Source organism: Capra hircus, chromosome 4 (assembly GCF_001704415.2).
Source record: "Capra hircus breed San Clemente chromosome 4, ASM170441v1, whole genome shotgun sequence".
Lineage (NCBI taxonomy): Eukaryota > Metazoa > Chordata > Mammalia > Artiodactyla > Bovidae > Capra > Capra hircus.
Window position 1 is genome coordinate 50,593,362 of NC_030811.1, and position 16,158 is coordinate 50,609,519.

General features: G+C 39.5%; 1 protein-coding gene across 3 annotated transcripts in view; it reads left to right on the forward strand.

Annotated features, from left to right (window-relative positions):
- Window positions 1-16,158, forward strand: part of SNX10 (sorting nexin 10) — a 66,723-nt gene that overhangs the window by 43,813 nt on the left and 6,752 nt on the right. For all 3 annotated transcript variants that reach the window (XM_018047081.1, XM_018047083.1, XM_018047082.1), the window contains 3 exons: window positions 8,391-8,477; window positions 11,865-11,965; window positions 12,522-12,620. In XM_018047081.1, the coding sequence (XP_017902570.1) occupies window positions 8,391-8,477; window positions 11,865-11,965; window positions 12,522-12,620 (287 nt within the window). The remainder of the gene's footprint in view (window positions 1-8,390; window positions 8,478-11,864; window positions 11,966-12,521; window positions 12,621-16,158) is intronic.

Sequence of the window (16,158 nt, forward strand, 5' to 3'; positions counted from 1 at the left end):
GTGAGTCTTTTTCGACTCACTTTTCCTAATTTATTATGAGATGCAGAAAGGTAACTGTACTTAATTCTGGATGCTGCTTGTGTAGAGAAGCTTGTAACATCACAAATTATTATAATTCATGTAAAAGGCAAAGCTCACCCACAGTTATTTATCCTGAAGTAATAAAAGCTTTCTTAAAAGTCATCATTCAAAACTGCCAGAGGATGGCATTTAAACCTACTTCAAGCTATAAAGTGACAAGTAACATCCCTTGTAGTATGTCTTTTAGGTTATTTATTATAATTGTTATCAAGAAATAAAGGAAGGTTACTTGGTACATTTCTTCTGCCTTTCAAGCATGTTATTTGTAAAAGAATGTAGTTTGTGTGAAATGGGCTAAATTTTCGTTTTGAGATTGTTACGTGGGAGTCCTGGCTGGAACCCTGGTGAATAAGGTGTTGGGTTAAACTCTTTCTCTGTTGGCACTGAGCCAGGGCTCAACAGATTTTAATTGAATGAATGAGTCTTCCAGTTCAAATACATGAACATATACAATGGTATATACTTTGGAATAGGAAAAAAATGTTCTGAGAAAGGGAGTATAAAATGAAACAAGTCTTCATTTTTGTGATATAAAATTCTCATCAAGGCTATAAAAAACTGAAACTCACTAGCCTAACACCTGCTTTGGGCATTATCTTTTGTCTGTATTCATCTTTTTGTAATCCGAATAAATGTTTTTTCAGTTAACACAGTTATGTTTACTATACTATAAAGTTTAAAGCTAGACTACAGTGAAGATTTAAAAAGTATATCTGTCAAGATGGCTAAAATAAAAAAATAGTGAATAATACCATTAGAAACTGTGATAGGTATGTAGTGGCATATCATTGTGGTATTAATTTGTATTTCCCTAATGGCTTCCTGTGAAGAACACTGAGCGCTGAAGAAATGATGCTTTTGAACTGTGGTGTTGGAGAAGACTCTTGAGAGTCCCTTGGACTGCAAGGAGATCCAACCAGTCCATTCTGAAGGAGATCAGCCCTGGGTGTTCTTTGGAAGGAATGATGCTAAAGCTGAAACTCCAGTACTTTGGCCACCTCATGTGAAGAGTTGACTCATTGGAAAAGACTGTGATGCTGGGAGGGATTGGGGACAGGAGGAGAAGGGGACGACAGAGGATGAGATGGCTGGATGGCATCACTGACTCGATGGACGTGAGTCTGAGTGAACTTTGGGAGTTGGTGATGGACAAGGAGGCCTGGCGTGCTGCGATTCATGGGGTTGCAAAGAGTCAGACACGACTGAGCGACTGAACTGAACTGAACTGAACTGAATGGCTTCCAGGGTAGCTCAAATGGTAAAGACTCTGCCTGCAATGCGGGAGATGTGGGTTCGATCCCTGGGTCGGGAAGATCCCCTGGAGAAGGGCATGGCAGCCCACTCCAGTATTCTTTTTTTTTTTTTTTTTTTTTTAGTTTTTTATTTTTTAAATTTTAAAATCTTTAATTCTTACATGCATTCCCAAACATGAACCCCCCTCCCACCTCCCTCCTCACAACATCTTGCCGGGAGCATTCCTTGGACAGAGGAGCCTGGCGGGCTACAGTGCATGGGGTCGCAAAGGGTTGGACATGACTGAGCGACTAACAAACACGCACAACGGCTAATGACGTTGCACGTCTTCTCATGGGCTTCTTCATTGTCTGTGTGTCTTCCTTAGTGAAACGTCTCTTCATGTGTTTTGCCCATTTTCTAGTTGAATTCTTTGTGTGTGTTTTTTTTTTTTTAATGTTGGGTTTTGAGAATTCTTTATATATTCTAACTATAAGTCCTTTGAGGATTGAGTGATTTGCAGATATGTTCTTCCAGTCTGCAGTTTGTCTTTGCAGCCTCTTTGCAGGAGGTACAGAGCAAAGGCTTTTAATTTTGGTGAGGTAGAATTTAGCTCTCTTTCCTTTTTTTTTTTTTAACATTTTAAATGATTTATTTATAGTATTTTATTTTTTGGCTGGAGTGTGTGGCATGCAAGATCTTAGTTCCTTGACCAGGGATCGAACCTGTGCCCCCTTCATTGGGAGTGCTGAGTCTTAACCACTGGGCCACCAGGGAAGTCCTTAGCTCTCTTACCTTGTATGAATTATACTCTTGCTGTCAAATCTAAGAGCTTTTTGTCTAACTGTAGGTTGCAAAAGTTTTCTCCTATATTTCTTTTCTAAAAGTTTTATTGTTCATTCAGCCATTAACTCATGTCCCACCCTTTGTGACCCCATGAGCTGCGGCAATGCCAGGCTTCTCTGCCCATCATTCTCTCCCTGAGTTTGCTCAGGCTCATGTCCATTAAGTCAGTGATGCCGTCCAACCATCTCATTCTCTGTTGCCCCCTTCTCCTCTTGCCCTCAATCTTTCCCAGCATCAGGGTCTTTTCCAGTGAGTCAGCTCTTCGCATCAGATGGCCAAAGTATTGGAGTTTCAGCTTCAGCATCAGTTCAGTTCAGTTCAGTCGCTCAGTCATGTCTGACTGTTTGCAACCCCTTGGACTGCAGCACGCCAGGCTTCCTTGTCCATCACCAATTCTCAGAGCTTGCTCAAACTCATGTCCATTGAGTCGGTGTTGCCAGCCAACCATCCAATCCATAAATATATACAAAGAAGTATATACTTCTTTGATTTTTTTCAACAGCATCTTATAATTTTCAGCATACAGAACCTATACATCCTTTGTTTTTGAATCTTCTAGGAAATCACTTGGTTAATTAATTCTCAAGCATTTCATGAGTACTTACTAATGGATGCCAGTACTGTGCTTGGTGCTACAAATATGAAAATAAAATATAAGGCCTTTGAGAGGCTAGTGGGACAGAATTTCAGAAGAGCATGCTGGTTGAACTGATGCTGTAGCTAAGAGCAAAGAAAATAATTTTTTCCACTCCAGAATAATGCACTTATGTGAAATTGAAAATACAGTGAAATTGGAGATTTATTATTTATTGCTTACGAACCACCAGATAGAATGTGTGTAAGGCCCAGGCTTTGGAGCAAGGCAGACCAGAGTTTGAAAGCTAGCTGAGCCTAATGGCCATTTGACTTTGAGCCAGTTGTTCAAGCTTTAGAAGCCAATTTTTTTTAAAGTCTGTAAAATGGGGTAATAATATTACTGACCTCTTAGGATTGTTGTAAAGATTAAAGGAAAACGTGTAAAACACACCACAGTGCATGACCCATATGCATGCTTTGTTCAGTATGATGATTTTTACTGTTGATTTCATCTCATATAAGGACTAAGGGAAAAAAGGCAAGGTAGATGGATACATGGATAAACGTTGAACGTGGAATGGGGCTGGGAGAGGGAAGGGGGTACACTGAAACCAAGGCATGATTATTATAAGACAACATAGGAATTAGATTTTCAAACAGTGCAGCAGTCTTTCTTCAGAAGCCTGTTTCACATGGAGAACAGTAGGGATCGGTTAGCTTAAATTTTTAATTCTACTCTGCCTGACTTCTTCCTTCATACTAGAAATAATCATTAGGCCCAAGAAGTCATTAAAGTGTTTAATAAGGTTATTAAATTGACTAACTGCTGCTGCAGAAGCAATTTTCATAGGAAATCCATATGATTCTAGGTATGGAACTTGGAGCTGTCCTTTGTGGCTGACAGGCTGTCAACATTCCCTTGAAGGATGGTGGGCAGGATCATGAGGGATGCGTCTAATTAAGGGATTATAGGTGAACATTGGCTTCCTGGGTGTGCTGTTCATAGCTGGAAGTATCGTGAAACTTCACTAATTCCTACTAATTGTGGTGTGGGGGAGGGGAGGCCCATCTGAATTATGGAATATTTTAAAATAAATGTACTTTTATTACTTTCAAGTACACATTTTAACTCCAACTAGGCAAACAAATTGTCATCTGGTAGAAGTCTTAGGGGACTCCGGTTATTGGAGCTTTCAGGATGATTTTCAATTATTTCTATGTAAATAGGTGCTTCTGGAGTTCTTTAGGGTGCTCGAAAAACAGTTGATTCTCATAGATCTTAAACATTGCTCTTGTAGCCATGTGCTGTTAATTGGCACGCCCTTAGAGGAAGGGGTTTGTTAAATTAAGATAAACTTTAGACCAGCTGCTAAATAACTTATCATTAATTCATGGAGTCCAAGAGCCCAAGTGGATGAGGTTTTTATTTCAGTTGAAGTTTGATCTCATCTTTATTTTTCCCCCTGAAGACAATTCATTTATTCCTACAGGCATTCATTTATTCATTAAGTGGTATTAATGGACTGCTTTGGATGTGCCAGGCACTTAAGTTATACTGCAAAGCCTAAGCTACCCTAAAGGAGCTTAGCATCTAGTGAAGGAGGCCTGCAGGTAAGTACAGTGCAACAAGGCACGGTGAAAAGAGAGGATGCCCAAGGTCTGCCTGGAGGCAGTAGGGGCTTGGAGAAGAGTCAAATTAATCAGACTGGAGGAATCTGAGGATTTCCAGAGGAATTCCAGAAGGATTTCTAGTGACTGAGTTACATTTTGAAAATGGATTTGAGTTAGCAAAAAATGAAAGAACCAGATGATGACAATAAAGGAAAAAGCAGAAAGCGAGATGAGGACTGCAGTGCAGGCAGAGAGAACAGCGTGTTCAGAGGTGTGCAGGTGTGAAATGACCTATCATGTATGGTGACCCAAGCTTCGTCTTTGGAGATAAGTAGCGTGAAAATCATGAAAGGCTGTATTGTGCTAGCTACAGAGTTTGAACTTGATCTTGAAGGTCATGGGACAGGTTTGTAGGATTTTCAGCAGGAAAATGACATCATCAGATGTGTGCTTTGGAACTGTTCTTGTTTTAGTATGGGGGATGAATTGGATACAGGCCCAGAGATCAATTAGTAGCACTTGCATTAACATTGGGCATGCTATCCGTCCTTGGGTCAGAGCACTCACAGAGGGAATAGAGTGGTGTGTGTATCAGAGGAGTGTGAAACTGCAGGACTTGGTCAGCGAGTCAAAGACAGAAGTCTGGGGACTCTGGATTTTTGGCTTGGGTTGCTGGGGATGAGATGAGGAGGAGGATGTGGGAAGGGTGTGGACTCTGTGTACTAATGGGATTTTCAAGTGAACCTTCTAGGCAGGAGGCTGGATATGTGGGGAGATGCCTGGACTGAGATGGAGAGAGAATCATCAGTTCGTGCTGTGTGCTTGAAACCATATGTTTGGATGAGGTCACCCTGGAATGGTAACAGGATGTGAAGAACAGCAGCTTGGGATGGCTCTCAGGGCCACAGAGATGTGGAAGGGAATGAGAAGGAAGGAAGCTTACCATTTAGCACTTCAACCAAGTTAAAGATTTTCAGGACTGAGAAAGTATTTGGAGACTTAGCACCATAGTTAATTTTGAGTGTGCATTTTGAGTGTGCCTCCAACTCAAAATACGCTCTCATCGGAGCCTGCATTGCTGTGTTCTTAGGAGATTTTTTTTTTTCCCAGCTTAGTTTTAGAATCTGTTTTCAACATATCCTTCCCTACATAAAGATTAGATGTAATGAGTATTAATAAAGGTAGAATCTGAGAATTCTAACCCATTAAGATGAGGAAACTAGGTTCCTTACTGTAATTTGTCATTATGATATTCATTCCTTCTACAAATATTATGAGGGGCCTGCTCCGAGCAAGTCCTGTGAAATCTTTAGGTCTCTCTGCCTTTTACTGAAAAATTACGGTATTAAAGTATTTGCTACTAGGTTCTTAAATTAATAAATTTGTACTTAAAAAAGATAATTGTGTTAGCATTTCTGAATTGCTTATTACCAAGGTCTATGGGAAGACCTTCATGCTTTGGGTTTATAAGCACTTTCCTTTCTATATAATATTTGACTTCATGTAGCACAATAAAATTTTCCTGCTGCTTTCACAGGTATTTTATAATTTGATCCTCTTAATGAACAGCTGAGATAGGTTGGATAGCCATCATTCCTATTTTCCTGATGTAGAAACAGAGGCTCAGTGAATAAGCACATAATTTAGGAAGTAAGTGAACAAGAATTTACCCCTGGTCTTGTGACCATAATTTCAGTGTTCTTTCCATGAAAAGGGACATATTACTCAAAGTTTAGATGTTAGTAGTTGGGCAATAGCAGACAAACAGGGGGGAAAAGTTCTGATTTTTTTGAGAAATATTTGTCATTACTACCATCTTCAATTAATAATATGTTGAGTGGTCAAGGAGTCTGTGATGCTGTAGTAACTGTGGATTCTATAATTTTAGTTCAGAAATCCTTTTTTAAATGACAGGTTTGTATAAAATTGGCAAATGCATTTGTTTGTCTTTTCGTTTTTGTTTAACCTGGGGAAAGGCTCACTATTTCAGTAACGGGTGTGTGTCTTCTGCTGTTAATGTGGAACACTGAACTGTTGGAAATATTTAATTTTCCCTGTGGGATTTTCAAGAACTTCTGCTTCTCCAGTGGAAAAGTGGAGCTGCCAGCACCCTGTGAGGGAGTGTGGCTTACATGTGACTGGTTGACTAGGAGACTTCTCCCTTAGTCCGGCTGAATGGGGGCAGGATAACCTTGGTAGCCCTTGTCAACATTCTGTCTTGCCCTGAGTGTATGGGGACACTTTAGAGGGTTAGATGTGGTCTACCCTGGACTCTGATCTTCTCTCCTATTCTTAACCTATTTGTCCCTCTGTTTATTGATTCACTGATGATTGATTCATTCCTTCTAAGAACTATGGGTGCCTGAAAAGCACTGCGGGAAAATGAGTTACGTACACACTCTGGTAGGAGATAGAGGTGAAATGTGCCCTGAGGGCAGGGTGCCTGGGTTCTGTTTCATTTCTGCCCCTGGGCAGAATCTGCTTTACACTGAACCAGCTACACTTTATGTAAGAGGGGCTCTTATCAACAATTGTTTTTATAATCCTTCTTATAATTAAGAATGTGTGTTTAAGAAATAATGGCCAAAATGTTTAGAACATTGCTGTATTGTTGCCTTGTTTTTATTGTCTGTCTTCTAAATGACTTTAAAAATACATAATGAAAAGATTTCAAAATGTCTTTTTGGAGCATTAAGTCGTCACCTCTGTATGCGTATTGAGAACAAGCAGTTGGGTAGAAATCTCCAATGCAAGAACAAAGTATTACTTTAAAAGGTGAGACTTACAGGTAGCAAAAGCTATTTAAGGGAATGTGGACTGTCTTTCTCCCTTTCTGTTAATTTTCTGTCTTGCAAACTCTCATTTTATTATCTGCATAACAGAATGGAGGTTCTTTGTCCAGAAAACTCCATAATATTTCTTCTTCTGCTGCTCTGGAGGATTGACAGCCTGCTCCTCAGATGTGCTAAAGCAAAGCAGTAGAAATGCCTACAATTTCAGTCCTGAAGTCTTTTTTCTTCTTCAAAACAAAAGGTTAAAAATATGTAAAATGAAATTCAGTTAGCAAATTTATAATCACCAAATGAATTAATGATACTTTCAAAGATTATCATGCCAAACATAACAATTTTTTGTTGTACATGTTTTCATATTTTAAAATTAAGCTGATGTAGTGAAGAGCACTTTTTCAAAAAGTATTTTAAAATTTATCCCGTGTTTCCTGTTCTTATTATCTTTAAAAAGGAATAAAATGATCTACTCTGTATTTTTTTAACTTCTCTAACTTTTACCTATAACATGAGGTTGTTATGAAGAAGTAGTTTACCACATGGGAAAGTATATTTTAAGAATAGAAACATATGTTAAAAGTACCCATCTTTCTGTTCATATTACTAAGTTAGTATTGCTTATTCTCAGGCATGGGGTGCGCAAAAGTGATTTTCAGCCCTCCTTGCTTGCTTTTCACACGACCTTTGTCACTCTTTCTTGTTAGTGTTCTAGCAAGTAACTTATCTGGAGAAGGACATGGCAACCCACTCCAGTGTTCTTGCCTGGAGAATCCCAGGGACGGGGGAGCCTGGTGGGCTGCCGTCTCTGGGGTCGCACAGAGTCAGACACGACTGAAGCGACTTAGCAGTAGCAGCAGCAAGTAACTTATCAGGCAGGGCCTGTAGTTTTAATGCAGAGAAATGAAGAAAGTATCAAATGACCTTTTTTAAAACTTGATAAAAATGTGAACCTATTTTTCATGATTAAAAATTGAAAATCAGTTTCAGAATACTCTGTTCTTATTGTCTTCATATAACCTGTAAAACCAAATCGCGCCCAGCTCAGTTTTGCGTTATTGTAAAAATTCCATTTGTGGCAATAGTGTTTTTTGGACTTCCTGTGGTGCTTGATTCATTAACTTCTTGTTTTTTTAAAGGATTACAACCACATAAGTTAAAGCGCCTTTCAGTTTTGTTCTAGTACAGTCATTTCTCTCAGCCCTTCCGAGCCCTACTTGCAATCTGGAAACATATTTCTTTGTGATGCCCTTACAGGAATTTGTAAGTGTCTGGGTTCGAGATCCTAGGATTCAGAAGGAGGACTTCTGGCACTCTTATATCGACTATGAGATATGTATTCATGTAAGTATGCCATCAATAGTACATAGAAATCATAGTAATTTTTAGGTAGCATACATTTGATGGGTACTACGATATAAGTGAAATTTATAAAAATGTTTCTAATTCAAAGAACTGAATTTGAATGATTGCAACTAATGCTTGTCTCTTAAATGAAGTAATATGATGGTTCCTAAAGTTGAAAAATGGACTTATTTGAATTCCTCTTTGTACCTTTGTTAATATTAATATTTTAATGTTTATTGCCTTCATGTTGAAGATGTGAAACATCTAAAATTCACAAAGAGTTTTTATAGCTCATTAATGGTATTTCTTTATGATCTGTTATGGCATATTTCTGCAGACTATATTACCTGATAAATCTTAAGTTCTGAGAGGATATAGAGTTCTCTGGAAAAGAGATGTGCAGTGTTTTATATGTAGAACAGAAAAGTGGGAAATGAATATGTGCAATTATTTTTGCCTTGGTCTCAATTCTGAGTAATTAAGAGAAGTAATTAACTAGAAATGACTTATTTTATTAGGAAATAATACTGTATCATAATCTTTTGAGGAGTATTGTGTGTTGTGTGGCCTCCTATAATTATCTTGAATAAAGGTCTTTTTCTGTAAAGGGCCAGGTAGTAAAAATCTTTGGCTTTGTGGGCCGTACAGACTCTCAGAATAACTGAAAGCAGCCATAAACAATACATAAATGAGTGAGTGTAATTGTGTTCCAGTAAAAGTTTATTTGTGAAGACAAGTGGTGTCTGGATTTGGCCCACAGGTGTATATAGTTTATTAGCCCTTGACCATGAAGATAGTCATTTCTTCTGTCTGATTTAGTTCAGACTTCTCTTGAGAGCATAGAAATGGGCTCAGATTTTATCAGTGACTGTGTAGTATTATACAAGTGAGATAAAATTTAGCCACTTTTTACTCTTCCCATTGTTAGTAGCTAAATTATTATATTGGTCACCTCAATGCCACTAAACTTCTCTTTTTTCTCCTTTCTTCCCTTTTTCTTTCAAACTTCCTCAACTTAGAAAATAAGTAAAAACTCAGAATGCTTTTTTTTTGATGATGGTGTTGAAGGGCATTATCAGGGTATGCCTTGTATTTTGATTTTGCTTTGGTTTTACCCATAAGGTCACTCTAGATATGCATTCTGTGTGGAAAATTATAACACGAGTATATAAGACTGAGCATTTGAAAATGAAATTCTTTAGTTGCCTTCTGACTTCCTCTAAAAAATTTGTGGGTCAAATTTTGACATATTTATTGACACACTTTATAGTAGGTATGAAATTGAATTATCCTCAGGGAGTTAATGAAAGTATAGATCCTTCTTTTCTACATAAATAACTTGATGTGAGTTCAGAAATGTCCATTAAAAGCCAGAAATAATGGGTTCCACAAGTACTATTTGGTGGTGCTCTGGCATTTTTCTGTGGTAGTAGTGGTTGGCATTTCTCTGAGATTCTAATAAATTGACAATAAATACATGTTCTTGGCTTGGTAGATAGCAGAAATCAGCAACTAGATTTAGAGGAACTTAATAAATTGGTTTTCTCGGTGTAACCTGATCCTGAAGAGGCTTCCACCTGTTGTATGATTAGGAATGGATGGGGAGCCTGGATAGTTCTAGTTAGCCTTGCTTAGACACTGCACCCATAGACCCATAGAGCTTTGCAGGTAGAGGAGCTGGTGTTTAAACCATTTAAATTAGCCTCAAGGGAAATAATACCAGACAACTCTGAAGTTGTAGCATTTACCTGGAATTTTAAACGAACAGATGGTCGAGGTGAGTAGCCCTTCATGCATTCTCTCCTGAGCTTGTCCTGCAAATGAAGGACTTATAGATAGACCTTTGTCTGGTGTGGGCACCACATGGATCTCCAGTTATTCCATCCACAGTGGTTCTGAGCAGAGAAATGAAGGGAGCTGACCTGGACTCCGTCTGTGCCCAAGGCTCAGGAGGCTCTGCAGTGGCCTGGTCCTCTCTGGGGAGAGAGCACTGAGAGGATGCCCACCCAGGCCTCGCTGGGGCACAAACTCTGATGTAAACGGCCTGCTGACTGAGTCCCCAAGGGTCACATTAGTTGAGGCCTTGGTGTGCTTTGAAATCCACACACACAATGTTATTATTGTGCTACAAACTCCATCTAGCGTGTTTTGCTGCCAAATTGTCCACAATGAGATTTAGGCCAGTAACTACTTTGTGGACAAATTTCTTAACCTCCCTGCATCCTGAGATTCTTTGAATTTTATAAAGTTACCAGGAGCTGTGCTGTACATCTCATGGGGACGGCTAGGAACTAATGCCTGCTATCACTGACACTTCCCAGAGAAAACAGCCTTTGGTGCATATTAAGCAGGTTGATAACAGTTTTTGAAACAATATTAGTCTCTGGGGCAAAAAAATTTCTCATTTGGTAGTATAAAGATTATTAAATAGAATGTTGAAATTAATAGGCAGAATAGAGATCTTCTTACAAAACTAATAGACATAAGCCAGTCTCTTGTTTTACACAAAGGAGAAACAGCCTTGGGTAAAACCCACAGGAGAAGCATCGAGGTTTTGCTTCAGGTAGGGACTCTGAGGGTGGCTTTTCCTAAATCTGCCTTAAAGTAACAGAAAGTACCAGTTACATCTAGTAACTAATGATGATATTGAGATAACATTTACCATTGCATATTGTCAGTCCTGACGATGACCCTGGGAAACAGGGATGTGCTAGCTCATCCCTATTTTCCCATCTGAGGAACCGGAGTTCAAGTCACTTTCCTTATAGCAGAGCCAGGACTGGACTTTGGCTCCACACACATACTTGTCCTGTGCACCACACGCCTCTCACTTGATCACACTCTCTTGCACACCTAGTAGAGAAGGGGAATGCTGATCGCTTATTTAAAGGTGACTTCAGGATCCCTGGTGATTTGTGTGGTCTGTGATGATGGCCGTATCAAGGATGTGGCCTTCTGCAATGTCATGTTGAGGACCATGAGAAGGTGTTGCTAATCCCGAAAGACTTCTCCATGGGTGGATGGATGGGGTTAAATGCAGTGGATAACCCTGAGCTTTTACTGATCATTTATGCTTCAGGATTTTGCCTAATGTTTATGATTTGCCTCTGAAAGGAGTGCTATGGATGAGCAGGAAGCTACGTCAGGACTCAGGGAAAGGCAGGTTCATGCCTTGCCCCAGGACATCACTGCTCATTAATGTCACCCCAGCTGTCTTCATGGATGCTATGTTGGTGGGTTATATGCAAGATTTGAGTCTGGCATAAATGCAAATCTATTTTTGATTTTTAAAATCCTACTTTAAATGAATACTGGGACATATAGAGTGTTAAAGATACAAGAAAAGCACTTTTTTGGCTTATGTTTTTTGTTTTCTTTAAACAGACCAATAGCATGTGTTTTACAATGAAAACATCCTGTGTGAGAAGAAGGTATAGAGAATTTGTGTGGCTGAGGCAGAGACTCCAAAGTAATGCATTACTGGTGTAAGTGATTTAAAGAGTATATTGAAAAAGACTTTATTATTATATTCAATACTTAAAAATTTGACACACCACTATATATAAAATAACAATGAATAGCACAGGGAACTATATTCAATATCTTGTAATAATTTATGGATAACAACCTGAAAAACAATGGAAAACACCTGAAACTAACATAAGATTGTAAACAATATACATCAATTAAAAAATTGACATGTATTGATATATAGGAAGGATTTTGTAGGCTTTCTTCTCAATTGCAATATATAGCTTTATTTTTTTGGCTGTTTCCTCTGAGTTCAAAATTCACCACTTGAATTATACTAATTTATATGAGTATTGATCATGAAAGTCCTCAAAAATGTTTAAAAATATTTTTTCTTTAAGTTAACTGATTTTTTTCATATCCTTATTATATAACTATAAAATATGTGTATAATTATATAATAGTTTTGTGATAATTATCATGCATGATTTGCTTTCATTTTGAGGGATTTCTGTAACTAAATCACCTTGATTTGATGATTAAAAAAGTTTTTTTTTTCTTTCTCATAAGACAACTGCCAGAACTTCCATCTAAAAACCTGTTTTTCAACATGAACAATCGCCAGCATGTAGATCAGCGCCGTCAGGGTTTGGAAGATTTCCTCAGAAAGTAAGTGTGCAGAAACTCTGGCGGTCAGATGGGACATGTGAGCACAGCATTCTGTAAGAATTGAGGGTCCTGTGATCAAGCCGGAGAGAATGTTCCTGTTTCTAAAATGTTGATAATCTGCTTTGGAGGGATGCTCAATAATTTATTTCCTATGTTGTTAGCCATTCAGTCGTGTCTGACTCTCTGCAATCCCGTGAACTTTAGGCCACCAGTCTCTGTCCAAGGGATTCTCCAGGCAAGAATACTGAAGTGGATTGCCATTCCCTTCTCTAGGGTATCTTCTCAACCTACAGATTGAACCTGGACAGATTGTAGGCAGAGTCTGAACCACCAGGGAAGCTAGTTTAATCCCTGCCTCCATCCTTACATGTCTTTCTTTTCTCTGTGTATCAGATTTCCTTTCCTTTTTCTCAAAAGAACATCAATCATTGGATTTAGAGCCCACCCTAAATCCAGGATCATCTTGTCCTGAGATCCTTAATTTAATTACACCTGCTAAAACCTTATTTCCAAATAAGGTCATGATCATAGGTTACTGGGATTTAAGAAGAACATCTCTCTCAAGGAGACACAATTCAGTCCTCTACAGTAACTTTCAGGTATTGGGCAATAGAAGCCAATACTAATCCTCAGAACTATAAATCCATTTGTGCTGTGCTGTGCTCAGTCATTTCCTATATTAGAGCACCACCTTGTGGCATACCTCACACAGTGCAGATTCAGGACCAAACCTTCCAGAAAGAAAACAATGAACTAATTGAATCAGATAATAAATATATACTCCCTTAAGCTATAAAGCAGAGCCAAATTGCTTGGGAGTTTAGCTGACAAGAGTAAAATTTGCCAGGAAATAAATGTGCCTTATTAAAAGGCACTTCTTAGAAACTCTCTTTATTTACAACGTTTAGGATCGACATACCAACATCAGCTCTACAGTGGGCTGCTAACACTGTTCTGAGATCCTCTGAGTGAATAACTTGTTGCTACTCTTTGGAGGGAATGTTTATAAGAGAGTATTTATTGGTGTTTAAATAGTCTTAGTGGGTTATTAGGGCTTCCCAAGTGGTGCTAGTGATAAAGAACCTGCCTTCCAATGCAGGAGATGTAAGAGACATGGGTTTAATTCCTGTGTCAGTAACATCTGCTGGAGAAGGGAATGGCTACCCACTCCAGTATTCTTGCCTAGAGAAGCCCATGGACAGAAAAGCCTGGCGGGTACAGTCCATGGCGTTGCAAAGAGTTGGACACAACTGATTGTCTTAGCACACATGTACACAGTGGGTTATTAGCTCTGGAACACTTGGTAATGGTTGGTATGGCAGTGAAAGTGACTTGAATTCATACTGCTATAATTCCTCTTTTTTAAATTTCTACTCTGTAATCCTGGAATATTCATCCCATGGGACGATACACTAATCTGCACACAGACTCTGAGGCCAGACTGCCTGGGTTCAAATCCTGCTTCTGCTACCTGTTAGCTGGGAATTTAGGCAAGCCTTTTACCTCCTCTGTGCTTGTGTTTGCCCGCCTGTAAAATGGGGTGATAATAGTATCTACTTCATAAGGCTGTCAAGAGGATTAAATCAGTTAATGAATGTAAAGCTCTCACAACAGACTGAAATATAATGTGTGATATCCAAGTGTCAGCCACTATTTTAATGCACTTAGACATGAAATAGCTTTGAGCTAATTTTTCTATCTTCCTATTTATAGATAAGGGAATAAGCTGAGTCCTATGACTACTAGTTACTGGCAGGGCCCAGTCTCCTGAACTCTTTTTCTACTAGCTTCAGGATCTGAAGCCATCTTGAATTTTCTACTTGGCACCTTCGAGCTAGCCTGAAATAATATACTGCCCTCTGGCGCTCTCTCTCTATGGCTCACTCATCAAAGGCTTGGGTATTAAGTATCCACATGAATATTAATATTTATTTCTATTAGATTGGTATCATGCTTTTCCTTTGAAGGGGTCATGGAGACATACAGAAACAGCCAAGGTTATAAATTGAGGGAGGGCTGGAAAAGAAAAAGGGAGGGTAGAAACAGAGGAATAAAAATGACAAGAGAACAGAAGAATCTAACCAAGCCAAGTCCTCAGAAATCCTAACAGTCATGTTCTGTGGCGTTTCATAGGCATGACAGAACAAAGACCTGCTCAAGTTTTTCCTGCCCTTTCCCTTTGGGGATAGCTCCAATTTTAATTGTCTATATGAGACCCAGGTGGCTGATGGCCTCTCCCTAAAGAGCTGATCCCCACAGTCAAGTTAGCAGAGTGGCCTGTCACTCCAGATGCTGCTGGGGAAAACTGCAGACCAGCCATCGCCAGTGAGTCCTGGACAGGGCTAGTCATATCCTGCAGTCTCCGTAAGCATCTGGGGAGCTGCCTGTTTTCTGTAGAGAAGTGTCCTTATTTGACATCAAAGGACACCATGTGTCTCTTTGGTTATGTTGCTTGTTAAGCTCAAGGCATGTGTTTTTTTGACTAGGAATTACTTCATTGTTTTGAACATGACCTTTCCTTGCACAATTGGGCAACCAAATTCATGCCGGTGTGAGAGTCAGTAGGCTGTTGAGGGGTTGTGCTTAGTTACTCTAGGTTATTCTTGCACGCTGTATGGTTTGGCAGTTTGCTGGTTGAATTTCATGCAGAGGTCATAATGGAAAGTGTCCTGGGTCAGGAGCTCGAGGGATTGGGTTCCAGCTCTCCTGTGAATCTTGGCTCCTGGTTGTTTTCTGGCTCTGTAACCTCAGAAAAGCCAATCATTCCTGTGAGCCTTGGTTTGCTGGAAAGTGCAATAATGTAATACACGCATCACCGACCTCATGGATAGTTGTGTCATTCAAAGAAGGGTTGGGAAAGGACTCAGTGAGCCAATGTATGAAGTGACTGCTTTTGACCAGGCTGGGTACTGAGGATATAGGACTGCACAAGACGGACACATATCCGTGTCCTCTTGAAGCTTCCATTCTAGCGGGGAGGCAACTGCATACTTATCAGGGATGTCTTGATTCATTAAAGTTGAATCTTGATGTCATCCAGAAGTCAAATCATGGAGCAGACACCATTGTGAGTTATTTGTCCCATTATGGTCTGTGAACATTAGTCTCCAAGAGATGAATTTCACATGAAAAACGAAAGCTGGTGCTTCTATGTAGTCTGCTCCTGAAGGAAACAAGGAGTCTAATACCATACCATTGGATTCAGTCCTCACTTAAATGCTCTGAATGCTGTGGCCCCTGCTATCCTCCCCACCGTCTTCTGTGCCCCTCAAATCTGATACATAGTCTTGTTCTTTGTCCCATGTGTGTAGAAATAGCAACCTTGCATGTCTTTGCCTCTAGTGGACCCCTCTGTCCCCCCAGCCTAAGCCCACTTTGGGAACCTGGATGCCACGTGCAACTCAGCCATCTGTCTCCTGGCCCCACCTTGGTGTCCTCTGAGGCCCTGTGGGTTACCCGTTAAGTGAGGCTACTATTGGTAGCCTGTTCCTTGTTTGTAGGGCACTTCTGGAATTTAAGAAGAAAACACCACAATATT